The sequence below is a fragment of the Suncus etruscus genome, chromosome 11 (assembly GCF_024139225.1).
Source record: "Suncus etruscus isolate mSunEtr1 chromosome 11, mSunEtr1.pri.cur, whole genome shotgun sequence".
NCBI lineage: Eukaryota > Metazoa > Chordata > Mammalia > Eulipotyphla > Soricidae > Suncus > Suncus etruscus.
In genome coordinates this window covers 50462584-50489211 of record NC_064858.1, presented here as the reverse complement: position 1 = coordinate 50489211, position 26628 = coordinate 50462584, and the positions used below count along the sequence as shown (strand labels likewise).

The 26628-nt window shown below is 40.3% G+C and overlaps 2 protein-coding genes and 1 non-coding gene across 4 annotated transcripts in view; 2 read left to right on the top strand and 1 right to left on the bottom strand.

Annotated features, from left to right (window-relative positions):
* The window catches only part of CCDC38 (coiled-coil domain containing 38), a 39988-nt gene extending 29735 nt beyond the window's left edge, over nt 1–10253 (top strand). Inside the window, exons 11-15 of the mRNA XM_049782936.1 lie at nt 1609–1760; nt 2599–2734; nt 5447–5652; nt 6703–6796; nt 10140–10253. Coding sequence (XP_049638893.1) covers nt 1609–1760; nt 2599–2734; nt 5447–5652; nt 6703–6796; nt 10140–10253 — 702 coding nt within the window. The remainder of the gene's footprint in view (nt 1–1608; nt 1761–2598; nt 2735–5446; nt 5653–6702; nt 6797–10139) is intronic.
* A 1966-nt stretch (nt 10254–12219) lies between these two features.
* Nucleotides 12220–12326, top strand: LOC126023497 (U6 spliceosomal RNA). The gene has a single exon (XR_007500615.1). It is a non-coding gene; the product is annotated as a U6 spliceosomal RNA (small nuclear RNA).
* Nucleotides 12327–12781: 455 nt separating this feature from the next.
* Nucleotides 12782–18637, bottom strand: SNRPF (small nuclear ribonucleoprotein polypeptide F). 2 transcript variants are annotated; one of them, XM_049782860.1, is made up of 4 exons: nt 18510–18637; nt 15796–15921; nt 13846–13910; nt 12782–12918 (listed from the first exon to the last, which is right to left on the bottom strand). In XM_049782860.1, the coding sequence occupies exons 1-4, from the start codon at nt 18510–18512 to the stop codon at nt 12852–12854; spliced, it is 261 nt and encodes an 86-aa protein (XP_049638817.1). In that variant the 5' UTR covers nt 18513–18637; the 3' UTR covers nt 12782–12851. The 2 variants fall into 2 exon arrangements, with proteins under 2 accessions (XP_049638817.1, XP_049638818.1); XM_049782861.1 differs by having other exon boundaries at nt 13846–13906.
* Between the last annotated feature and the right edge of the window lie 7991 nt (nt 18638–26628).

Genomic DNA, 26628 nt, shown 5'->3' with positions numbered 1-26628 from the left:
AACTAAGTATCATGTTTGGTGAGAAAGAGAGAAGTTAATCCCTTTGAGATTAAAACTTTTAAATAGGGGCTGGAGCAGTGGTGCAAGTGATAAGGCATCTGATGCCTTGCCCATGATAACCTGTGACGGACCTTGGTTCAATCCCTCAGTGTCCCATATGGTTCCCCAAGCCAGGAGCGATTTCTGAGCGCATAGCCAGGAGTAATCCTTGAGCGTCACCGGGTGTGACCCAAAAACAAACAAAAAATAAAAATAAAAATAAAAGATTTTTAAATAGTCAACAGCTTCCCAAAAGAAAATAGTTTCATCTTCATTTCTTTTTATGAAAAAAAAAATGTCTAAAAGAAGGTAACACTTTAGGAAATACATTATCTATAATTTTTCTGAAAAACCACTGCTTTCTAATTGCTTATTATTTTAATGAGGCTTGAGATATATTTGGAAACAAACTGTATGATACATCAACTTTCAACAAAACAGTCCTTTACTATAACAAGACTGAGCTAACTAACACTGACTTAAATGCAACTAAAGAACTTTAAAAAAAAAAAAGTTAAAGTACACTATCTGCAATTACATAGAACACACCTTACCCAAGTTACCTTTCTCTTTTATTGTGGTAAAAAATATATAATATAAATTTACTTTTCATTATTTTTTGGTTTGGGGGACTATTCTGGTGGTGCTTGGGGCTTATTTCTGAACTCTGAAGCAGGAGTAGTCCCTGAGTACCATCAGGTGTGCCCCTGCCCCAGGGAAATGATGCCTCATGCTGTAGTTGTTTTATGACAACTGGTTTGCTTCACATGGCTCCAGGTTGTCTGTGTCTCAGCCTGTGGTAGAATGTTCTTCCTTTTCCAGGCAGAATCAAATCCCCTCAAATGGATAGATGCAGTTTAATTTCCCATATTCATCCATCAACCAAGAGGTTGCTCCCACCTCTTGGCTACAGTAAACACTATGGAATAGGAGTGCTAGGGCCCATGTCACCCTTTAACACTTAAATGGATTTTAAGGAATAGTTATACATCACCAAATGCCTTTGAAAATTATCTTCATTCAGCCTCTTGTCCATTTTTCCTTGTCTTTTCCTACCCACCTTTCTCTTTTCTGCCCTTTCATTCATTCATTCTTTTTCTGCTCTTTTCTTACATCTTTATTATTTTTTGTCTCCTCCTACACATCTCAATGTCCTGTTCCTAAGGTCCACCTATTACATAAAAATTGGCTCCTTCACCATTCTCCACCCTGTTTTCACAACAGGAATATAACGTCTTAAATTTTTTTGTCTTATTCTGGGTAAGTCAAATGTTCATAGACAACAGACTTTTTTTTTAGACAAAAGACTTTTTTTTTTGGTTTTTTTTTTTTTTTTTTTTTTTTTGGTTTTTGGGCCACACCCGGTAATGCTCAGGGGTTACTCTTGGCTATGTGCTCAGAAGTTGCTCCTGGCTTGGGGGACCATATGGGACACCGGGGGATCGAACCGCGGTCCTTCCTAGGCTAGCGCAGGCAAGGCAGGCAGGCACCTTACCTTTAGCGCCACTGCCCGGCCCGACAAAAGACTTTTTAAAAAAAAGGTTACACTGTTCATTATTGATTGTATAGGAGCCAGAAATTTATTTCCGAGAACCAGAGGAGTTGCTTCAAGTCCTCACAGAGCTGGAAGAACAGAATCTTACTTTGGTCCAATACTCCCAAGATATTGATGAAAATCTTGAAGATGTAAATAAAAGAGAAAGAATTATACAGGATAAAATGTAAGTCATAAAACTAAATGGATTGATTCAATTTAGTAAATTTTAAATGTACTTTCTCATGACTTTTATGGATTTTGAGTGAGACTTTAATTACTAGTATACAATACTGAGTATAATTGGGAGAAGTTATATTTACACAGAATAAACTGGATTTAGCTTTTTAAAAGAATTTATTTAATTAAAGAACTATTATTTGTAAAGTTACTGATAGTTGAGTTTAGGCATATAATATTTCAACACCAATTCCCTCACCAGTGTCAACTTCCATCACCAGTTCTCCCATACTTCATCATTCATTACCATGACCCCCTGTCTGCCACATTGACATGAATTTTAGTCCTTACTTTCTATCATATGGTCTTACTTCTGGATCTAAGCTCAGGCATCATTTCTGGAAGTTCTTGGGGAACCATATACAGTGCTGATGATCATATCCAGGTCGATTATCCAGAGTCCTGATACCTTGCTCTGCTATTTCTTAGTTGATAGACTTGTGTAAAACTGCTACATTAGGAGGAAAAGAAAGTGCTTCTTTTTCTTTTCTTAATGATTTTATTTTGAATAATTTCCTTACTTAAGCACATTACAAAAATGTTTGTAGTTGGATTTCAGTCATTGAGTGCTTCTCGATGGAAGTTAAAGAGCCAACATTAATTTCCCTCCCTTGAACCTGAAGATCTGCATAGATATTGACCAATGTCTTTTGATATAGAACCATATATCTGGATATCTGATGTTGACGCATGATCTAAAAAGAGTGCTGAAGATCCTGCATCATAGTTTTAAGAAGTCACAGATTCTAAACAAGAGTCTCTCTTTTTTTTTTTCTTCTCCACAGAAATGGCAATATAGAGTTTATTTTGGAGCAGAAGGAGCTGCTTAAGGCCAGCTGTGTGAGAGAAGAGGAAAAGGCTGCAGAGCTGGAATTAAGGTCCCGGTTGTTTAGTTTTGGAGAATTTAACTCAGAGGCTCAGGTAATGAGTTTTTGCTCTCTGATCATTTTATATTGGATTGTGATATAATAATTTGTATTTCTTTTTTTTTGTAGTCTTTTGAAAAATAACCTCATACAGTTATTCTAAATACCATATATATAAGTAATATAGTCCTATATTTATCTTTCTTCTTCTGACTTATTTCATTAAACATATTCCAATTCCATCCATGTTGCAGTGAACTGCATGATTACATCATTCCTTAGACTCTGTAGTATCCCATTGTGTCTATGTCCATATCTACAAATACAGTACTTTGATTGGACTTTTATACTTGTGAAGTAGTTTAGTGCCCGTGATCATTTTAATTGTCAATTGAAGAGCAAATAACAGAGGAAACCTTGAGTCTATCTTGAATGGATTATCAGTCTAAGGCTGAGCCACTCACAGATTCTGGTCTCGGAGCCTGTCCAAGATTCATCATCTGATACCTGTACCCAATCTCTACTAATTAACCACTTACAAATTCGCCTCTGCCAGTTGCAAACTCCTTGCAGGCAGGCACTGTCTTACCTTCCTGGTCAACTAAATTAGAACACCTATGAAGTCTGTGTTCCGTAAATGTTTAGTGACAATTCAGTTCATTTCTATTCCCACCCCAATTCTAGATAAGATTAGAACTTACTTGTTTAAAAAAGGAGAATCTCAGATGAAATAAAATGCAAAGCCAATACATGGACCATTTTAGGCAAATATTCAGCAATACTAAATGGGAGCCAGCGATCCTGTGTCACCATCAGTGCTCTTTGTTCACAGATGTGGTCATTATCTGAAATAGACGCTCGGGACCCATTAAACCATCTTCCCTGCCTCTGCAAATCTCTATGCTACTTTTGTTTCTCAAAGCTCTTGCCTGCTTATGTTCTGCCTATAAATGGAGTCATACAAAGTTTTCCTTTGTGTCTGCCTGGTTTTACTCAGCATAATATTTTCCAGGTTCAGTCAGATTGCAGCTCATATCAGATTTCATTCTTTATGGAGGAATAAAATTCCACTGTCTTTATGTACCACTTTTTTTTAATCCCTCCATCTGTTGATGGACAAGACTTATTTCCACTCTTCATAACTCTTCAGTTCTGTTTTAAATGAAACCGACTGCCTCTAAAAAACATCAAATAAACCTCCCCCTTCCTTTGCACCAAACCCATTTCATCTGAATTTAAGGCAGCTAATAAAAGAGAGAGGGAGAAAAAGAGAGAGAATATTTTCAGCACTCTGAAATTTTGAGGCAACTAGAGCCGAAAGTAGAGAATTTGCTTGAAAATGACCTTTTAGAAGGCTTTATGAAAATCTTGTTCGCAATTCTCACTTTTCTTTTATATGAATTTATAATTGCATATATTTCGCAGCCTGGGAAAGGGGGCCTAATAATTGTGTGTGTGTGTGTGTGTTGAGGCTCTCCTAGTCCCCAAAATGAAGTTCAAGTACAATGCAGTGTTGACCCATGCACACACCGTTGAGTTCCCACAAAGTGAACACCCCCCAAGTCTCCTCCCTCAGTACCCCTGTCCCTGATAGAGGTGACTACGGTTCCGAATTGTCACTAGGTCACCTTTCCTAACTGTGAACCTAGAGAAACAAAACAAACTCTCTGCCATGCCTGACTATCCAGGCCCTCCTCTTTGAACCCAGTCTTTGCGATTCCTCTTCACCCCAAGGGGAAAGATCAGGAGAGCCAACCCATAGTTCGTGGTTCAGTTTGTTGAATGAATTATCCGCTCACTCTAACACACTTTCAACTGTGACAAGTGACATGGATTCCAAGGTCAGAATCTTCGGGCTGAAAAAGACATCAAAATCACTCCTCGACCCCCGCTGCTACCCCCTTTAGTTTGTCGATAGTGGTTCCTCCTAAACATGGCTTTGGGCTGATCAAAGCCCCAATTCGCAACAGCTCGAGCAGGAGTCGTCGTCGGGCCCGCCCACGGTCTGAGCCCACCAAGAGCACAAAGGGCTGCGTCCCGCCCACCGCGCCGCATTCCCTGCAGCCCCTATTCGGGTGCTTGGACTGCGGCTGCCATCTGGTGGCAGCTCCAAAGACTGCACTGAGACTTTGTGCCTGTCATGGGCTCCATCTAGGCCTTCAGCTTTTTGTTCCTCCATTGTACCAGACAATCTTAAACTTCAGATCTCCCTAGAACCTATCATTCTTACCTTGTTGTCTTTTTAGGCGAGGATGGGGTGTGTGTAGCATGCCTTGCACTGCTCAGGGTTTTATTCCTGGCGCTGCTCTGGGAAAATCACTCCTGGCAGGGCTTGGATTTTATATATATATATATATATATATATATATATATATATATATATATATATATATATATACATACACATACATACACAAATACACATACATATATAACATATATACACTGTTTCACACCCTTCAGGATCTTAAGGTCTATTTTTTTTTTCTGGCTTTTGGATCACACCTGGCAGTGCTCAGAGGTTACTCCTGGCAGGCACAAGGGATGTGGGATGCCGGGATTCGAACTACCGTCCGTCCTGGTTGGGCTGCATACAAGGCAAATGCCCTGCCGCTGTGCTATGTCTTCAGGCCCCTTAAATGTCTTAGAAATATTTAGCAGCATAAAATCTGTCCATTTTAATAGAGTAAAACATAACTTCACATTTATTGAAGGACCAACTAGTAATGAGATGTTCATTCCTGTTCTCCTTTCTCCTCAATCTCAGGAAAAACTGATAGACTCCCTGAGTAAAAAAATAAATCAAGTTTACAAAGTCTGCATCGGAGATGCTGAGGTAGGCAGCCTCACATCAGTCCAAAAGCTGGTCAAAGTGGAGTCTCGTCTGGTCGAACTAAGTGATCTCATTGATTCTATTCCCCGGGAAAACGTGGAGGTAATCGAGAGGATAAAACAGAAGGAGAGGCGACAAAAGTAAGTCAATGTGTTGTTTGGGGGTCACACTCAGCAGTTCTGATGGCAGTGCTAGTGGGGCTGTTGAGGATGAGAACTCTTCAGTGGCAGATCTCACCTGTCTCCCGCATGCAAAGCACGTGCTTAGCCTACTCAGATCTCTCATTATTTTTTTAAAATATTTTATTTCATTATTTTATTGAATAGTGTGCAGTGAGTGTAAGACTGAGACAGGGGCTGGAGTGATAGCACAGTGGTAGGGCATTTGTCTAGCACACAGCATGCCTGGAACTAACCCCAGCTGGATCCCCAGCATCTTATATGGTCCCCTGAACCTGCCAAGAGTGATTTCTGAATGCAAAGCCAGGAGTATCCTGAGTAAGAGTACCACCGGGTGTGATTCCAAAACAAACAAACCCCAAAAACAAACAAACAAAAAAGACTATGAGACACAGGTAGTGTATTTTTGTTTCAGCCTCCACCAATATTGAACAAGTTTCTGTTTTAGGGCAAGGTCTGCCTTAGAGGCTTGGGGGGGGCATATCACCCTCCAAGAGCATATGTGCATTTTACACTAACACTTGTGTCACAGTAGCATTCATTACATTATAACATGACGCAAATTTGAGTTTGCCACTACGAACCAGCATGCCACTACTCAAGTCCACTTGGTTCGTCATTATCTCCTTTTATCCAATTTACCCTGCTTTTCTCTTACCCTTCCCATTTTAGTCTTAAATTTTAGTACATCCATATCTGGTATGTTTGGGGCTACACCAGGTAGTGCTCTGGGCTTACTCCAGGCTCTGCACTCAGGAATCACTCCTGACAGTGTTCAGGGAACCAACCGTATGAGATGCTGATGAAACTCGGGGTGCTTGCAAGGCAATAGCCCTATACTCCTGCAGTACCAGTATTAGAGGCTCCAGCCCCTAATTTCATTGACATTTTTTATTTCATTGACTCTTAAAGGCAATCTTGTATATTACCTGACAGTAACAATATGGGCATTTTTCATTTTCTGTAATTTATGGTTAAATTTGGGGGGGATTTTTTTTTTTCATCTGATAGGTTGCGTGAAGAGAAACTAAAAGAAAAACAAAAATACCAGGAGGAAAGACTAAGAGCTGCCCTCGAAAGAGCTGTAGCACTGCCAAAGAAAAAGGTGCGTGTGGTTACCAGAGCCAGTGCAGGGCTACCTTCCCTCTAGTTCAGTGACCCAAAGTAGTGGTTCTGCAACAGACGGGGCCGAGGCAGTGTGGCAGTTGTCTTGGGTATAATTGGGGAAATTTCAAAGGGTAATGTACTTTGTCCCCTTTTTCTGGACAGAGGACAATAGGCCATGTAAGTCTGGGAACCTCTAATTCAGTTCATCCAACTTTAACAAAATCCTCTCTGGCCCACATCTTCAATTGTCTGTCTCTGGGCCTGTGCTTTTAGAATAGTTCGAAAAGGTAATAGCCTTAAATCTTTTTTTTTTTTAGGAAAGGAAGTCAGTCTCACTCCACTTTTCTTTCTTTTTTTACTTTTTGGTTTTTGTACAACATCAGGTGTTGTTCAGGAATCACTCCCTGTAGGGTACAGGGGATGAGATAGGGTACTGAGGGTTGAGTCCGGGATGGCCGAGTTCAAGGCAAGTGTCTACCCACCCTACGACCTCTCCAGTCCACCCACCTCTTCTCTATTTTAATACTAGGTCTATAAAACAAAAGCATTAAAAACATTTTAACAGATAGGTTGTACAAGCATATTTCAAAATTTAGATGCAAGATGACTCACTAGAAAATGAGTTGCATTCATGGAAATACCAAGTGTCTAATTAGGGAAATTTTTCTCTAGATGACCTTTCTTCTCAATGGTAGCTACAAAGCTTTCAACAAAGTAGTAAACATAGTGACTAACATAAGTGGCTCTTCTAATCCCATTATAAATGGGTTAGTTAAATGTTTGCCCTTTACCAGGACTGGAAGCCAAGAAGTTTAATGTTAGAATATGCCTTGTGGGTCTGTATTGGGCATCATAAAGCCCACGTGATGTCACTGGTCTCCAAGTGAGGACTTGCTTTCTATTCACTCCTCTGGGTTAGCATATGAGCTCTATTGCAGGATGCTGATTTCATGCTTAGATACAAAGCTAATGTGGACTTTGGCTCTTGGGAATAGCTAACACCTAGAAAATGTTCAATGATCTCACGAGACTTTAGGGATACACACTTAAAAAAGTGATGATGGCAACTATGAACTCTGACAAAGTGATGAGTCCTTTACTTTATTTAGCCATTTTCATCTTTTAAAAAGTCGAGATTATGGTTCTAATGACATCACTCCAACACCACACCCATCACTAGTGTACCCACCACTCTCTCCCCAAAGACCCCAATCCCCCCAACTCAATTTTCTCCTGGTGTGTCCTTTGGCCTTTTGTTGTTACCTTGCTGTGCATCCTTAATTCCCACATGAGAGATCATTATGAAGATTCTTTCCTTGGCTTCAATCAGCATATACCTCCTCTATATCATTTTTATCTTAAAAAGAATCTATTTACCTTGTACTTATTTATTTCATGAAGACCAACTTGTCTTGCCTTTCCAAGGGAAAGAGAATCAGTTTATCACCCTTCTATGTTAACATTGTTCACTAGCACCACAATCATTATTTTCTTAATATATCCCTTTCTAGATAATGAGTTTGAAGTTCCCTGAATCCTCACTACCCAGCACAGAATGGCTACTCAATAAGCACTTATTAGTCTGATAATTCAATGAGTAGCCACTACAGTGCTGGGTACCAGGAAATATGTATAGTAAGGACACTTCATGGCAGCTTCTTGACTCTAGACCTATACCCTTGACAGTCGATAAAATAATTCTGACATTAGAAATAGAATGATACCAATACCCTAAGGATGTTTTCGTTGCTCTCTAGTCAGGAGTCAGTTAATGACAACCATCTGAAAAAGGAGGGTGTCACAGGCAGAAAGCTCAATGACTTTAATAATAAAGATTCCATGCCTTTAGGCAATAGGAATCTCGGGTTATTACTACATATGAGCCAGTTGCTTAGCAAATATCATGTATGTACTGATAGGGAAAGAGTCAAACTGCTGTTCAGTTCCTTGTGTTCAGCACCATGATTATTCTGCGATGGACAGGGCAGTCTCAGAGGTTCTTGCTCTTTTTGGGGTACATGGAGATGGTCAAACTTTTTAAACCCAATAGAAAATTTTTGGGGGCTGGAGAGATAGTAAGGCATTTGCCTTGCATGCTGCTGACCTGGGATGTATACCCTGTTCAATTCCTGGCATCCCATATGGTACCCCAAGCTTGCCAGGAGTAACCTGAGCATCACTGGGTGTGGCCCCAAAACCAATCTCTTGATAAATCAATAAGCTGCTAAATTAAAAAAAAAAAACAAAAAAACATTTTCCTCATGCATTTGAAATTACAGACATGTGGAAGTAAAATGAAAAAAAAAAAAAAAAAAGCTGGAGAGGAGACGAGAAAAATGAGAAAAGAGAAAAACACATGTATGTCCAGAGAGAAGGGGAACAGATTATGATCTAAGAGTTCCCCTCAATCATAGTGAACAGTCCCAAATGCCAACAGGTTTATTTGTGTTGAAGATATAAGACAGTGGTTGAGGTGTTTGCTTTACAGACAGCTTAGATTCAGTCTTAGACAACTCCATACTGTTCCCTGAGCCTGCCAGGAGTGGCCTTGGGTGTCCGTGGCTGAAACACTCCCCAACCTCCAAATAGATGGTATTCTAAACTTTCTGTCAGGGTTGTTTTTTTTTTTTTTTAATTAAAAGTAACTTTTAATTAAACTTTTGGGTACCAGGAGTTGAGTGCAAGATCTTTTTTTTTTTTTTTTTTTTTGGTTTTTGGGCCACACCCTGTGATGCTCAGGGGTTACTCCTGGCTATGCGCTCAGAAGTTGCTCCTGGCTTCTTGGGGAACCATATGGGACGCCGGGGGATCGAACCGCGGTCCGTCCTAGGCTAGCGCAGGCAAGGCAGGCACCTTACCTCCAGCGCCACCACCCGGCCCCAAGTGCAAGATCTTATACATACAAGGGAATTTGCTCTACCACTGAACTATATCCTTGACCTTAAAACAGTATTTTAAAATGCCCATAAAGGATTTCTCAGTAAAAGAAAATGATAGATCTAAGCTCAGAAAAAACCTAACTATGGCACTTTTTGAGAAATAAAATGTTGGTCTCAACCAAACCTGGTGCTTTTCTAGGCTAAGCATAGAAAGAACATTGTAAGCTATTTAATGTATTACCTACATCCGCCTACTTCTTGACTCTTCTATCTCCTGCTTCTTAGAATGTTCCATTGGACACTGAATTTCCCCAGCCCACTGGCGAAATTCAGTTAATTTAAACTATGATTACGTTACCTATTCTTTACCCATATTGTTCCCTGAATAAAATCAAATTAACCCATAGTACTTTGCACATACTTCAACAAAAATTGGTTATGCAGAGTATTTTGTTGTTTCAGCTGGGAAGACGACTCATCTATCGTTCAAAGCCTCCTTCTGCTAACAGAACAGAGTTACTTTTAGTCAAGGACACAAGAGTAAGGACAATGCAGGATGACTACTTTTTTTCCTGAATAAGAGCAGCAAGACATTTACTGCCAGAATTCTGATTTGCCATTAGTTTGTGTATTTCAGTTTTCAGCAATGGCAATACTATGCCCCTATAATTAAGCCTAGTCAATCTGGGGAAGACGGGCTTTTATTCAAGTTACAGGATTGGAAATAGGAACTTTGATAATCAATATCCTAAGTATCATTCTACATAGCTAAATGTAATCTCTATTTTTGAGTTGTTTTCATGAGAGACAGAACTCTCAGATTGCTTGGTTATTAATGGTGAGAAACCATAGTTGCAATAGTAACATTCTTAATCAAAAGACCTTCAGTGATCTATTTTTTCCAACCCGTCCTCAGAAAAGTTTAGAGCCCTTATGTATCACCTATGTGCATTGTTCAGTTCAACATTATACAATTACAAAGTAGTTATGTTCTAACCAGAAAATTCTTAATAAACTATATATCTTCTACTTAAATCACAATTTCTGCCTTCTATATTGACCATTTTAATTTCCAGGTACTTTTTTACTTACTAACAAGCTGACACGATATCAACTAACTATAATATAGAACCTAGCAATACTAAAAATAAAAGCTTTATATGTCAAAGTAGCTCAGAAGTAACTATAAAAGTTGTTTTGTAAGAAAGATTATCAGGGGCTGGGCGGTGGCGCTAGAGGTAAGGTGCCTGCCTTGCCTGCGCTAGCCTTGGATGGACCGCCGTTCGATTCCCCGGAGACCCATATGGTCCCTCAGGCCAGGAGCAACCTCTGAGCGCATAGCCAGGAGTAACCCCTGAGCGTTATCGGGTGTGGCCCAAAAAACAAAAACAAAAACAAAAAAACTGTAAAAAAAAAAAAAAAAAAGAAAAAGAAAGATTATCAACAGAATTCAGGGACTGGAGAGCTCAAGGAGCTGAGCACATGCTTGGCAATGAGGAAGCCAAAGCTCCTGAGCAGAGCCCAGCCAAGTGTAAAAACAAAAGACCACTCCCCCACCCAAAAAAAGAATCCAAATTGGAAAAGATCCCCAGATAGACAAAACTGAGAAAATTAAAGCTGAGGCATCATGCTCCTGGATTTCAAACTGTATTGTAAAAAGTAATTAAAAGTGCCAAAATGTAACAAAATCAGGCATAGACCAATGGAATAAAATAGAATAGAATTGAGAAATAAACTCACAAGTTTAATGACATGTAATCTATGATCAAGGAGTGAAAACCAGAGGCTGGGGGGTGGGGTCTATATATTACAGGGGACCCTGGCACATGGTCTCCCAGGCATTGCTGGGTATAACCCCAGACACCTTTCAGTGTTGTTAAGGATATAAACTGGTGCAATCTTTATGGGAAATTGTATGGGGGGAGGGGTGTTTAAAAATAGAAATTCCTTATAACCCCACAAACTATTACTAGTCATCTGTTAAAATATGAAAACATGGGGCCGGAGAGATAACATGGAGGTAAGGCGTTTGCCTTTCATGCAGAAGGTCTGTGGTTCAAATCCCGGCGTCCCATATGGTCCCCCGTGCCTGCCAGGAGCGATTTCTGAGCACACAGCCAGGAGTAACCCCTGAGCACTGCCATGTGTGACCCAAAAAAAAAAAAAAAAAACATAAATTAAAAAAGCTACTGGCCTCTAAGCTCACAGGAGCATTATTCACTACAGCTCAATCTTGGAATCAAAAGCCCATCAAATAGTGGCTGCATGAAAAAGCTGAGGTCTGGAGCACACTTGGAATGCTAATCTGCCATTAAAAACTATGAAACTGTGGTGTGCTAAATAGGTTTTGCATATACATGGCTCCCATTCAATCCTCAAGCACCCCATGTCACCTCCGCCAAGGTGGGAGTGACCCCAAGCACTGAGCCAAGAATGAGTCACTGAGCACTCCCCCAAAACAAGAAAATTAAATTATGCCCCTTTAAAATAAAATGGATGCATACAGAGATAATAATGGTAAAAAAGGTAAAAGATAGCACCAGTGCTCGCTTCGGCAGCACATATACTAAAATTGGAATGATACAGAGAAGATTAGCATGGCCCCTGTGCAAGGATGGCACGCAAATTCGTGAAGCGTTCCATATTTAAAAAAAAAAAAAAAAAAGAGCACCAGATGCTTTCAAGTACATGTGGAATATGAATAACGAAAGCATACAACATCAAAAAGATCTCCTAGACTCAATAAAAACTATGATAGCGTCAGAGAGAAAAAAGGGAGGTTTGGGGAGGGAGAAAGTGAGGCCTTTCTATAGAGGGAATGGTGATTACTAAGGTAGTGAGATGTGCAACTAAGCCCCGAAATTCCTTAATATTATAAGCCAATAAAAATTTCAAATAAAAAGGAAGTACTTTAGAAGCTCTTTGTTAATATAAAGGGCTGAAATTCACCTTTATATAAACATTTATAAAGCACAGAAATAATAGTCTGAAGGCTTAGAAAACAAAAATTTTTCAAGTTGGATGATTTATAAAGCTTTATGTCTGAATAATCTCAACAATTGAGATTTGCATTTAGATCTCTATCTGTATATAGAATTCAAAAATCACACTGAAAAACAAGCACATCTTTATTGTCTAGAAATACATATATATAAAAAAAAAAACCCAAAGCTGCTACTCTCTCATTTCCCCATCTTCTTCTTCTTCTTCAACACCTCTAATATAAAGGACATTATTACACCTGTAAATAGAAAAATAGTACATTTTGTCCAACTGGAAACTACTAATTTATTTATTACAATAAATGCCAAACTTATTATTTCTTTCTCTTAAAAAAATATTTTACCACTGATGTTAGGAAAAAAAAAAAGTCTCTTTTACAATCGGTTATCTTTACACTATTTTTTCTCTTTTTGGTCCACACCTGGTGACGCTCAGGGATTACTCCTGGCTATGTGCTCAGAAATCGCCCCTGGCTTGGGGGACCATATGGGACACCAAGGAATCAAACCACAGTCTGTCCTCGGTTAGTGCATACAAGGCAAATGCCCTACCAGTTGCCTGTGCCACCGCTCCAGCCCCATCTTTACATTCTTCTAAAGGGAAAAATGACTAGCCTTCTTGGGTATATAAAGCTAGATCTAGAAAATAAGTATAATAAAAATCACTAACAATAGTCAAACTCAAATTTCAAAACAAAAGCTCCCATAACTAAAAATCACAGAAAAAGGTTATCACGGAAAAGGTTTCTGCTCACAGGCAGAAAGTTTACTATCAACACCAGAAGAATCTTAGGGATAAACTACTCCAAAATAGCTGAATCTTATTTGAGGGCCGGAGCAATACAGTGGGTACAGTTTGTCTTGCACATGACCAAATTTCGTTCAATCCCCATCACTATATATGGTCCAATGAGTACAGAGCTAAGAGTAAGCCCTGAACACTGCTGAGTATGACCCCAAGACAAACAATCCCATAAAACCTTCTTTGACAGGTTTAACCATTTAAAAAAAATGTTTTGAGTTTTAGTTGTAGAATATTATGTTGAGATAAAAATTTTTAAAAGAGGCAATAATTAGCTTATTTAAGCAGGTATATATGTAACATTCAGCAGTAACATCCTCTCTCTATTTGCATGTATATATGTTTTTATTTTACTGTTTATTACCTTATTAAAACTTCACCCAGATGTCCCGATAATGCTCCATCTATATATTCTTCTGTATTTGCTAGCTTGAAATTAGAAAAAAAAAAAAAAGCAAAATCATTCAGGATAAGAACAGTATGACACACCTACTATTAATAAGAGAATTCACTAATAAGTTTCTATACCAACAGCTCATATCTATCAATAATTCACAATCAGAAGGCAAGCTGTTATTACTATGGAAGCACTTTTATACTTCATATAAACTTGGTCAATTTGATCATGGATATCAAATTAATACATAATAAAGCAATTTTGACATTTTTTTAATCCCTGTCATCTATACTTTGTTTTATTTGGGGGCTATAACCAGCTATGCTCATGTACTATTGCTCCAGCCCTAACCTATCAGCTACCTAATGTTTGTTAGAAATTGAGTCAAGAAATAGTTTCCAATTTATAAATTGAGATTTAAAATGTTTTAAAGGCCAGCAAGATAGTACAGTCAGTAGGATATTTGTTTTGCACATGGTCAAACTGAGTTCGATCCTCAGCATCCCATTATGGTTTCCAAGCCCCACAAGGAGTGAGTCCAGAGTGCAGAGCTAAGAGCAATTGCTAAAAATGGGAATTCTTCAAAAAATTAGACAAGTCTATGATCCAGCAATTCCACTCCTCAATAAACAATCAGAAAAATTTAAAGCAAGACTAACATATTTGTATACCCATGTTCAGATTCAGAGTAGCAATATTCAGAATAACTAAAAGGTAGAAATGTGTACCAATAAAATAATCTAAGTATACAATAAAATATTTTGCAGTCATTAAAAGAAATAAAAATCTTCATACATAAAACTGAAAGCACTGTTTTGAATTAAATAAGCTAGACAAACACTGTTAAGGTTTACTTATGTATCCAGAATAGATACAAGTGTTTATCTGAAGCTGAGCATGGAGCTGAGAACATTGTTTAATGGATCATGTAAACAATAAATAAAATAAACAATACAGTATCACAAATGTACTGCATGCCATTAAGTTTGTACATTCAAAAATGGATAAAAGGTAAGGTGTGTATATATATTTTTATTTTAAAATACAATATACAAAAATATATTTCTTTTTTGTTATTGTTGTTTTGGGCCACACCCAGTGATGCTCAGGGGTTACTCCTGGCTATGCACTCAGAAATCGCTCCTGACTTAGGGGACCGAACCCATCCATCCTAGGCTAGTGCCAGCAAGGCAGACAGACGCCTTAATGTTTTGTGCCACCACTCAGTCCCCACAAAAATATATTTCTAAATACATATCTGTGTATATGTACATATATATTTTTAAACAAGTACAAGAAATTTAGCATATATATATTGTATTTATATATATTTTAAACATAGTAAAGGAAATCTAGTGGAAAGCTGTTTCATGGACATGTAGTTATTAAGTCAATGTTTTGGCTGGTCTGTCTTTTCCATTTATGAAATACTTTTGTGGAATGACTTTGATATACTGCCTTTAGCACTCATTAAGAATTATATTTAGGGGCCGGGAAGGTGGCGCTAGAGGTAAGGTGTCTGCCTTGCAAGCGCTACCGTAGGACGGACGGACCGCGGTTCGATCCCCCGGCGTCCCATATGGTCCCCCCAAGCCAGGGGCAATTTCTGAGCACATAGCCAGGAGTAACCCCTGAGCATCAAACAGGTGTGGCCCAAAAACCAAAAAAAAAAAAAAAAAAAAAAAAAAAAAGAATTATATTTAAATTTCTGAGTTATGTGCTGGGTATATAGCTCTTTCTCCAATAGACAAGTGCTTCCTTTTGTGGTATTATGCATCAAACAACCAGGTTGATATTAATCTCATCAACAGAAGTCTATTGTGGTTGAATTCTGGTCTAACCTTAAGTCCAAATGTTTTCTAAACATTTGAGGAACGAGGTACAGAAAAATGGTGTTGAGTTAGTGGCCGTGCTTACCTGCATATTCATATAGCCATCTACAGAGACCAGGTATCCTTTGTACTCCATTCCCCACTTCAGTTTCACCATTACTGGTTTTCCTGTTAATCCATTGAGGAATGGTTTAGGATTAAGAGGTAAACTCTGCACAAAGAACAAAATGGGGTTCCATCAATTATGTTTTCTTGCCCATGCTTCCAATTTTTTCCCCTCTTTCCTTTACCCAACCACCCCAGCATTCCGTGTTAGAAGAACGAGGCTGGCTCTTGACACTTTACTACACAAGCTTCATTTTTAATCAATGAGTGGTGCGAGAAAAATCGAACACCCAATTAGCCAGTTTCATCTTTAATCATCAAAAGTTTAAAAGGTACTGTATTTTCCGGCGTATAAGACGACTTTTGAAGCAAAAAAAAGTCAACCGAAAATCGGGGGTTGTCTTATACACCAAGTATATCCCGAAAAATGTTTCAATATGTCACTAAATGAAAATTGTCTGAATACTGCCACAAAATGAATTTTCCAACTCGATCCTGCACCAATCACTGCCAGGCTGCTCGGACCGCCTCTCTAACTCAGCCAATCCAAGCAGGCTTTTTATGCATGCAAATTAGACAATGTTCTGGACCCGAATCTACACTGTAAAAAGCCTGCTCAGATTGGCCAGAGTTAGAGAGGAAGTCTATTACAGTATAACCTCTGAACCTTTGCTTGTTGTGATTGGCTCACTGTGGTACATACAGTTGCAGCACAGGAACAGTTCTGTCTTATACAGCGAACATAGGCCTAAACCTATGTTTTAACTGTAAAATTAGGGGGTCGTTTTGCACACCGGAAAATACAGTAGAAGACAGAGTGATTGATAGTCCTGCTTGTTTTCAAGTCCAGTTCAATCCCCAGCACCTCAGAATTTCAGAGCCCCACAGGAGTGTGATCTCTGAGCACAGCAGAGATAGGAAGGAGCAAGCCTGGAACACCACCACCCCAATCAAAAATTAAACAAACAGCTTTAAAAATATTGTCATTCACTTCAGAGATTCAATATCTAATTATCCATCACTGTTCCGGGCTATCTATCTATCTATCTATCTATCTATCTATCTATCTATCTATCTATCTATCTATCTATCTATCTATCATCTATCTATCTATCTAAAAGGTATATGCAGTTTAAAAGAAATGTGCAGGCAAAGGTCAAATCCAAATGGATTAAAGACCTTGATATCAGACCGGGAATCATAAGGTATGTAGAAGAATGTGTAGATGAAACACTCCATTACATTGAGACCAAAGGCATCTTCTAGGAGGAAACAGCACTGTCCAAACATGTGGAGCAGAGATAAACAGATGGGTCTATATTAAGCTGAAAAGCTTCTGCACCTCAAAGAAAATACTGACTAGGAAACAAAGGCCATCCACAAAAATGGGAGAAACTATTCACCCAATACCCATCAGATAAGGGTATATAACATATACAAGATATTGACAGAATTTAACAAAAAATCTAATTCCATCAAAAAATGGGGAGAAGAAATGAACAATTTCTCAATTACAAATGGGTTGGGGCTGGAGAGATAGCATGGAGGTAAGGCATTTGCCTTGCATGCAGAAGTGACAATGGTAGTGAGTGAGAGAAGTAGAAGGCCTGTCTCAAATACAGGCAGAAGGTGAGAGAGGAGGGAGATAGTGGGCACTGATGGTGGGAATGTTGCACTGGTAAAGTGGGTATTTTTTTTATGACTGAAACCCAACTACAAACATGTTTGTAATCATGGTGCTTAAAGATATTATATATATATATATATATATATATATATATATATATATATATATATATATATACAAACCTAATCCAATACAACCCAACAAATGTGAGTAGAAGAATAAAAGACTTGATAATATTCAAGGTGAATTTGGGATCTTTGGGGGAATTCTGATTAAAATCAAAAGTCCCAGCTTGAAGGCAAGGAAAAAGGACGGGGGCAGACCTCACCGAATAGCCTTGCAGGAAAACTCCAAGAGTTCGGTAGGGTTTAGGCTTATCTGACAGCATTAAATGCTACAGAGAATTCATCCCAATCACCAAGAAGCATGGCCTTTAATTAAACCCAGCACAGTGAGTATCATCTTCACGGTATCTCGGAGGCAGTCGGCTGCTGCCACCACCTTCTAGATCTCCCATCCCTCTGTGGCAGTTCTCGCTATTTTTTAGGGGAAAAAAAATCTGAGCGACCACAATCTACGCAAATAATAATAGTAACATAAAATAATTCCCGCGCTTTCAAATGCATTTGGGGCCCTCCACCCAATGGGGTCCCCCAAGAAGTCACTCGCCCGACCGGCCTCATACAAAAACCAGATTGCATGAATGGGCTCGAGCACTAGTCCAACCCACCCCTTAAGAGACTCGGCCCGGGTATTTCCCATCACCAGCCAGCAAAGGCGGCGGCCAAATTCAGAGCCCGGAGCTGGGCAACGGGACCCGACAACAGACTTGATGTGGGTCCTTCCTTGTGATCACGATTCAAACCGAGAGAGAGGCGAGAGGGCGCATTGCAAGGTGCGCCTCCTCCCCACCAGCTCCAAGGAGGGAAACCAGAGCTGCAGACCCCACGCCAGGCTCTGGAAGCGGATGAATGAGAAGCGCGCGAACCACCATGCCGGACGAGATTGGCCACCTTCCCTTCCTCTCTCTTTCTTTTCGGCCACATGGCTACTCTCTGCTTCCTTACCATCGCGACTCAGGGCGAATGCTGCTGGCGATTCTTCGCCCACTCAGCTGTAGTACGTCCCTCGTGAATGGACTAAGCGACAGCAGCACCAACAGGGCCCCAAATCTCGAAGCGAGGAAGAAAATGGCCTCCTACACAACTTGACCTTTCACCTCGAACCACCGCTCTTTCGGCGTCTCTGATTGGACGCCAAAGAGATGCGAGCTGATTGGACGAGGCAGGCCGGTCTCCTAGCAACTAGCGTCGCGTCACGTGGGCCTGCCGCTGGTTTCCAAGGCCCAGGCGCGCGGGCTGGGAGGTGCTGTTGTTGTGCCTAAAGCGCTTGAGAAAACCCTAACTAAGCTGTTACGGTACCCTCATTTACTTTAACGTTGTGAGAACAAATTCAGGCTCTGGAGTTTTTGCTTTTTTTTTTCACAGGATCTATGGAGGGAAGGAGAGAGAGAGAGTGGATGTTTGGGGGGCACTCGCACTGTGCCCTTCATTCACTACAGTGGGTTCCATTCTGTAAAGCTCCTTGGCAACCCGTTTAATCCAAGTGAAAGTGGAGACGATTTAAGAGGCGCACCCGAAAATCTAGCACAGAGGTTGCAGCAATAGTGGGGAAGACGCTTGCTCTGCACGCAGCCGATTGGGTTCGATCCCCATGATTCCATATGGTTCCTCAAACTCGCCTGGAGTGATTCTTGACCGCAGAGCCCGAAACACCTCTGGGAGTGGCTCAAAAATAACAAACAACCCCCTGCCCCAAAAGTAACGCAAGCACGGGGTGGATTCCAGAAGAGGAGCCTCCTATGATGCTACCCACCCACCACTCACTCACTCACTCACTCACTCACTCACTCACTCACTCACTCACTCACCCAAACTGCCTTCCTGTTGCTCAGAAATTCGGCAGTCTCCTGGATTATTATTTGTCATTTATTTTATTGTTATTTTATTATTTTAGAATACGTCTCTTTGACTTGCAGTTGCAAGTAAGGACGGCAGTGGGGAGAGGCGAGGTCCTCGGAAGCAGGCCGCCCGCTTTCTCCTGGAAGAGATGCTCAACTCACACTCCATTGGAAGCGCCAGGAGAAGGCAGGCTTTTGGTTGTTCGCTGTGGCTGCTACCCAATGAAGACGAATGGAGATTTGAGACTCAACTGTTGTCTTAATTCATTGCGGAGTAGTGGGTACGACTTAGGTGCTCTCCCAGTATTCAAGCCGCCAACCGATCTTGAGAATAGTTGTTGAGCATTTTCTTAACCCCCAACACCTTGTTTCCTCAGTTGATTGCCGTCCGTTATCCGGATTTCTTGTTTTCTTTTCTTTTTCGGTTTTTGGTGCCACACCCCCGGTGGTGCTCTGGATTTACTCCGGGCTCTGCATTTAGGAATTCCACTCCTAGCTCCTCATGCATGGTACATGTGTCAGCCACGTGCAAGGCAAGCACCTTACCCACTATACTATTGTGTGTGTGTGTTTCCGGTTTTGAGGGCTCAGTTTTTTTTGTTTTTTTTTTTTTTTTTTTTTTTTTTGAGGGCTCATTCTTAACAATGATGTTTAATTCTCTCTGTAAATGTGGAAGAACCCAAGCTAACAGTAATTTTATTTTTGTGGCATTCAGTGTAGTTTTCCTTGCGCTTCAGTGTAATTTTGTTTTGCTGCAGTCTTAAGTGTAAGCATTGCAATTATTTACCCACAAGTGCAGCTGATTTTTCTCGCAATGCCAATATATCTTAATGAATACTTAGCTTTCATACAATCATCAGGGTTCTTATTAGCGGGCCGTCTCCTCTATATTATGATTTACAATACTGATAGGGTTTCATACATATATTTCAATAACGCACTCTCCATCTACCACCAAATCCACTTGGCACCATTTTCCCCTCCTACCCACCCTCTTCTCCAGACCCTTGATAATCTCCATTTATACCAGTTCTCACATTCTGTTGTCTTTAACCATTTGTTATTTCTTTATTTTTTGTTTAGATCATACATATAAGAGAAATCTGTATCAGCCTCTCTCTCTCTCTCTCTCTCTCTCTCTCTCTCTCTCTCTCTGATTCCATTTAGCATGAACCCTCTAGTTCCATCCACTTAGTAGCAAATTGAATTATTTTGTTTCTGCCTATAGCATAGTAGTATTTCATTGTACAAATGTTCCACAATTCTTTTTCTGTTCATCTGTTTTTGAGCAGTTGGGTTGTTTCCCATTGTGAAGTGAGAATACAAATGTCTTTTTGTAATAGATTTTTGAGTTTTTAAGTAATGCTGGCTTTAACTTTTTAAAACTTCACATAATATTCCCACCCATTTTGGGGAAGCCACACTTCACGGTGCTCAGGGGATACTCCTGGATCTGTGCTCAGGAATTACTCTTGGTGGGTTTGGGAGGCCCCAAACAGTGCCAGGACCAAACCTATGTCAGCCACATGCAAGGTGACTCAGCTAGGTTTGATTCTTGGCATCCTGTAGGGTTTCCCAACCCTGCCAAGAATAATCCCTGAATGCAGGGCCAGGAGTAAACCCTTGAGCACTGCCAGGGTGGCCCCCCAAAAAACCAAAAAATTTACATAAAATCTATGCATTATTAAGCAATGAAATACAGTATGACACTACTTTCCTTGTCTTCTACTTTATTCTATAAATGACTTCAAGTAATTTATAAAACAGCACAAAAGCAATTGTAAAGTAAATAAAGGTGAAGAAAAAGTAATAGAATCATGGATTAGATTAGAATAAACTGCAGAAATCTATTGTGTGGCCATATACACAGATTAGGAATGATTTACACATTTATCTCTAAGCTTTACAAAATCCTAGCAAGGTGAGAAATAAAAATGCTTACATGACTAAGAGTTTCCATGATGTTATTTTAGTCTTTTAGAAAACTCACAAATTCTATTACTCTGAGAAAAATTTCTCCCATGGTGCCAACCCATGATCCTTATAATCTGAACCCTGAGGGAAAAATGTAAGTGCAAATGTTTTCTTGGCAAGGGCAATCCAGGGCAACAAGAATGAAGCAAAAGGGTAAGAAGAGGAGTGAAAAGCAGTCATTCGGGTTTAAATTTTGAGCTGGTCATTGCTTAATGGAAAGTCCACTGTTTGACCTTATAGAGTAGCTCTGGACAGACTCCCTAGAAATCCCCCCCCTGATTTCACTGTCCACCAGAGAAATACACTAACAACATTTATCTATAGCTTCTGTTATATCTCCTGACTCCACTAGTTTAAGTGCCCCTATGAGAGGCATTGGGACAAAGCTAGAAATCTGGTGAGGTATGGGACTCGCTTCGGGGGATCCACATGGAGAGCCTTGAGCTTGTGGAAATCTAAGTGAATCCATAAGATTTGCTCCTCTGTTTAACATTCTATTTAGAGAGCAGAAGAGGTGTAAAAAATGTGTTGAAAACATGGTTCTTTGGGGGTGGCACATGGTATCTATGCTTGTTTTACATGATGGTTTATAACTCTTAATTCTGAGGTGACATTGGAATCTGGACTCCAGTATATACTAGTTGTGAGAGCTTAGTTCATTTACAGAGATTCCCCTCAATATACTCCCATTTAAGGGGATGCCCCTTTCTCTCCCAACCCCCCTGACTGGTAGGGAACACTGAGAGTTAAGAAAAGTCTCTCCCCTTTAGGAAAATGCAGTCTTCAAAACCAGTGACAAAACAGAGCAAATTTGGCATCTACACTAGGTGAAGGTCAGCAGTGGGAGGATGCCCATGTAAGGTAGTGGCCAACTTGGAGCAGCAAAGTCTGAGTAGGAAACAGAGGGTGTTTTGTTGAAGTGGCAGGGGAAGTTAGTGCCTGGGAAGAGAGGTCGGTGACCTTGTAGAATGAAGGACAGCTTGGCACTGGATTCAGAAATCTGAGTAGGCAAAGCCTTCTCAGCAATAGTGGTGACTGACCATGAAGTATGGGAGCCTAAGTGATGAGGACACTGGACAGGAGGGTTCCTTGACAGAGGATATGAGAAATGGGATGGGACATATGAAGGCAGTGTGGGAAATGCATTACTCAGGGACACTAGTTAAAGGAATATCTTTAGAACCAGGTTTCTCTACAGAGAAGGGAGTGGTAAACATGGAACCAGAGGAGACTAGAACAAAAAATTTGTGTTGCTGGATTAGAAGAAAGGGTAGTAGCAGTCCCCTGGGAAAAGCTCAGCCACAGTAGCACCTTAGAAAATTAATTCTAAATTGGGACAAAATGGCCTGGAGGAGTAAAAAGTTGCTCAAAGAAGAGGGATTTAGTTAATTGAAAGATCTCCACTTATGACACAATTTGGGCAGAAATGCATTTAACCTGAGTGGAAAAATAGGAAACCATGAGAGCATCATAGGTTTAAAAAATGAGGAAATTGAAAGTTTGGTTTAGAATCAGTTAACAAGAAACAAATGATCATGCCAAAGTTCTTCTTTATGAAGAACTTTGAATAAAGGAGGAAAAGGACCTTTATAAGGAAAAATCCCAGCAGATTAAAAACTGAATTACTCTTGTCAGCCATTGGACAAACCAAAATGTTGTGCAACTTGAGAAGATGCCATGAAAAGATGAATTTCTGTGGTTGTTATTCTGACATAATCTGCTTCGAACGGTCCGATAATATCAGACTAGCCCAACTGAGGAATGTTTTTCCTAGCTATAAATGGCCTATTTAATTCAAGATAGTCCAATTCAAGATATCTTGGAAGACTTCCAAGATAAATTGCTGGGAAAAGTGTGGTAGAGAATAATTTATATAACATGTTGCCTATGTGAATAAAAAGAGGGTGGAGGAGCCCCATTTGTTGATATTCTCCTATCCCTAAGATTCCTTAGGGCGCTAAGGATACTGGTGCCTCTAGCTGTCTTAGGAAATGAGATAAGGCAGGCAAAGTTTTTACTGTAGAAAATTCTTTTTGCTACTTTTTAATAATTTAGATTACATTTAACTAAATACCATGTTTTACAAAGTTGTTCATAGTACAGTTGTTTTGGACATTCAATGTTCCAATACCAATCCACTATCATTGTCCCCAGCTTCCCATCCATCCCCCAAACCTGCGCCCTCGATGGGCATATAATAATTTGTTTTCTATTGCTTATTACAACAAAATAGAAAGTGTAATTATTAAAAAGGAAAAAAATTCAGTAAAAGGAAATTTTTGAAAACTGGTATCTCACAATGGGGTTAGTAAAGTCATTGAGGATTTACTAAGCTGTTCATTGCTAGTTGAGCCTTCTGTGTTATTTTGTTTATTGAGCATAGTTGATTTCTATGCTATACTTGTTCATTTGATTTGCTGTGCTCCTACTTGGCTGTCAGTATTGTGGAATGTGGAGGTGTTACTCTAGGATCTCCAGAGTCAATAGAACTGAGGCAATTTGGGGCCGGAGCAATAGTAGGGCGTTTGCCTTGCACTCGGCTGACCCAGGATGGACCTTGGTTTGATCCCCCGGTGCACCATATGGTCCCCCAAGTCAGGAGCGATTTCTGAGCGCATAGCCAGGAGTAATTCCTGGGCGTCACTGGGTGTGGCCCAAAACCAAAAGAAATAACTGAGCCAACTTATGGCCAGCACCCTCCTGAGGGGACCCCAGATTTTTCAGCCCCCAAACCGATGTACTTGTGACTCTTATCAATCAGCTTGGTGCCTCTTTTGAAGTTAGTGATAAGCCCCTTTAGCTGGGTCTTTTCCATGGGATATGAATATGGCTCCTGGAACTTAAGGTAGTTCAGTGGAGTAGGCTGAATCCCCGCAGTTTGAGAAGACCCCAGAGTTTTTAGCCTAACGTTTTGTCAGCTTGATGTCTCGAAATGGCTGTGGTTGCTATAGGGTGTGGATGAGGTTATCAGGACTTCAACAGGATGAGGATCCAGCCTGCCCCTCTAGAATGGGCCCCAGAGTTTTCAGCCCCCAAACTGATATACCTGTGAGTTTAATCAGCTTGCATCTTTTGGTTTGTTTTGCCTTACCCACCCCCCTTTGGTTTGGTTTTTGAACCACACCTGCCGGTGCTCAGGGTTTATTCCTGGTTCTACACTCAGGAATTACTCCTGGCAAGCACAAGGCTACATATGGGATGCCAGGGTCGAACTCAGGTCAACCAAAGCAAGCGCCCTTTACTATCATTCCAGCCCAGCTTGGTATCTCTTAGTTGTGAAGCTATAAATTTTGGCTGTGGGCTGTGGGTGTAACTCTTCTTTCTTATTAAGGGAAAACCCTCTGAATCTGGAATAATGGCTCTTAGTACATATACAATATTGTCTCAATCACCACGTTTATCTAACTCTCGAATAAATAAATACTTTTATTGGGTTGGAGATATAGGACAGGAGATTAGGCATCTTTCTTGAGTGCATCTGATCCTAATTTAATGTCTGGCACTGTATATGTTCCCCTGAGTATCACCAGGACAGAACCTTGAGTACAGCCAAGTGCCCCCTGAGCACCTCCAGGTGTGGCTCTAAGAAACTCTCCAAAATTCTTTTATTGAGGTAATACTTACATTATTGTGCATGTTTCAGGAGTGCCCCTGACCCTCCCTCTTAGTTTTAGGGTCTGGATTCAAGTTCTGGTTTTGCCTATTTCCTAGCTTTGCTGTAATTCATATCACTTTGCTCATCCAGTAATTTTGGTTCTTATTATTTCACTTAGCATGACTTCCATCAACCCATATGTTGTATATATACCATATCTTCTAGTCTATTACTAGGTACTTGGACTGTTTCCATATACTGGCTATTGGAAATGACTTTAGTGAACATAGGACTGATTCTAAACATCTTGTAGTGTATAGAAGACCCCTTAGAAAGTCACCAGTACTTTGACTGAAAGCACTGACCTATTCTGATATTTGCACACACAATTGAAGAAAATTTTTCCTTTAAAAATTGTTTCAATTTATTTTCTAAAGAATAAAATTTGGAGGGCTGGAGCTATGATGTGGAGCAGTAAGGCGTGCCTTGCCATCACTAGCCTAGGATAGACCGTGGTTCAATCCCCCCAGTGTCCCATATGGTCTCCCAAGCCAGGAGCGATTTCTGAAAGCATAGCCAAGAGTAACCCCTGAGCATCACTGGGTGTGCCCCCCCCCAAAAGAATACACTTTGGGGGGAGGTCACACCTAGTGGTTCTCAGGGCTAATGCCTAGCTTTGTGCTCAGGGATCACTTCTGGATGAACTTGGGCAACCATATGGGACAGAGGGGATCAAACCTAGGTTTGACATGTACAAGGCAAGCATCCTACCACTGTGTTAAGGCTAATTTGTTTTTGGTTTTGAACTACAACCAGTGGTGCTCAGGGCTTATTCCTGATTCTGCACCCAGGAATAAGTCCTGGCAGGCTTGGGGAACCATAATGCCAAGGAACTAACCAGGGTCAGCTATGTGAAAAGCAAGTGCTTTATCAACCACCCAATTAAATTTTAATTAGGAAATACTCTAACATATATATATAAACATATCAACATAATGTAACTACTTAGATGTTAGATAAATACTATTTCATATTAAAGTGGATAAAATCTCAAATAGCTTTACACTAAATGAAAAAAGCCAGCCACAAAAAGACACATACTGGAGTCAGAGTGATAGTACAGTGGGTTGGGCATTTGTCTTGCATGTGGCTGACCCGGATCAATCACAGTTGATCCCCCATATCCTCCAGGAGTGATCCCTGAGCACAGAGTCAGAAGTTTACTATGAGAACTGCCAGGTGTCACCCAAAACCAAAAAAAAAAAAAAAAAAAAAGCCACATACTATTTTGTTGATACTGGCCTACTACAAGCCAGTTCCAACACCCCTGCAACCTAAGTTCTGACAGCCAGCTGATAATGTCTCCAGACATTGCCAATGATCCTGTAGGTAGGGGATAATACCCCTCAATTGAGGGCCATTAGATTGGAATGATGAGTTGAAAATATAGGGCCATAACAGATTCTGCATTTAGCACTAAAGTTTAATCAATTCTTTTTATTATTAAAAATGTACTGACAGAGGCTCGGCTGGGCTCAGAACACTCCGCATGCCAGGATTTCTGGGTGTCTTTGCCTGGTATGTTGGGGGCTCTGGGCAGGACAGCTAGCCATAGGACCCCTGGGCTGACCACTTGGTCCAGGTGAACAAGATTCCC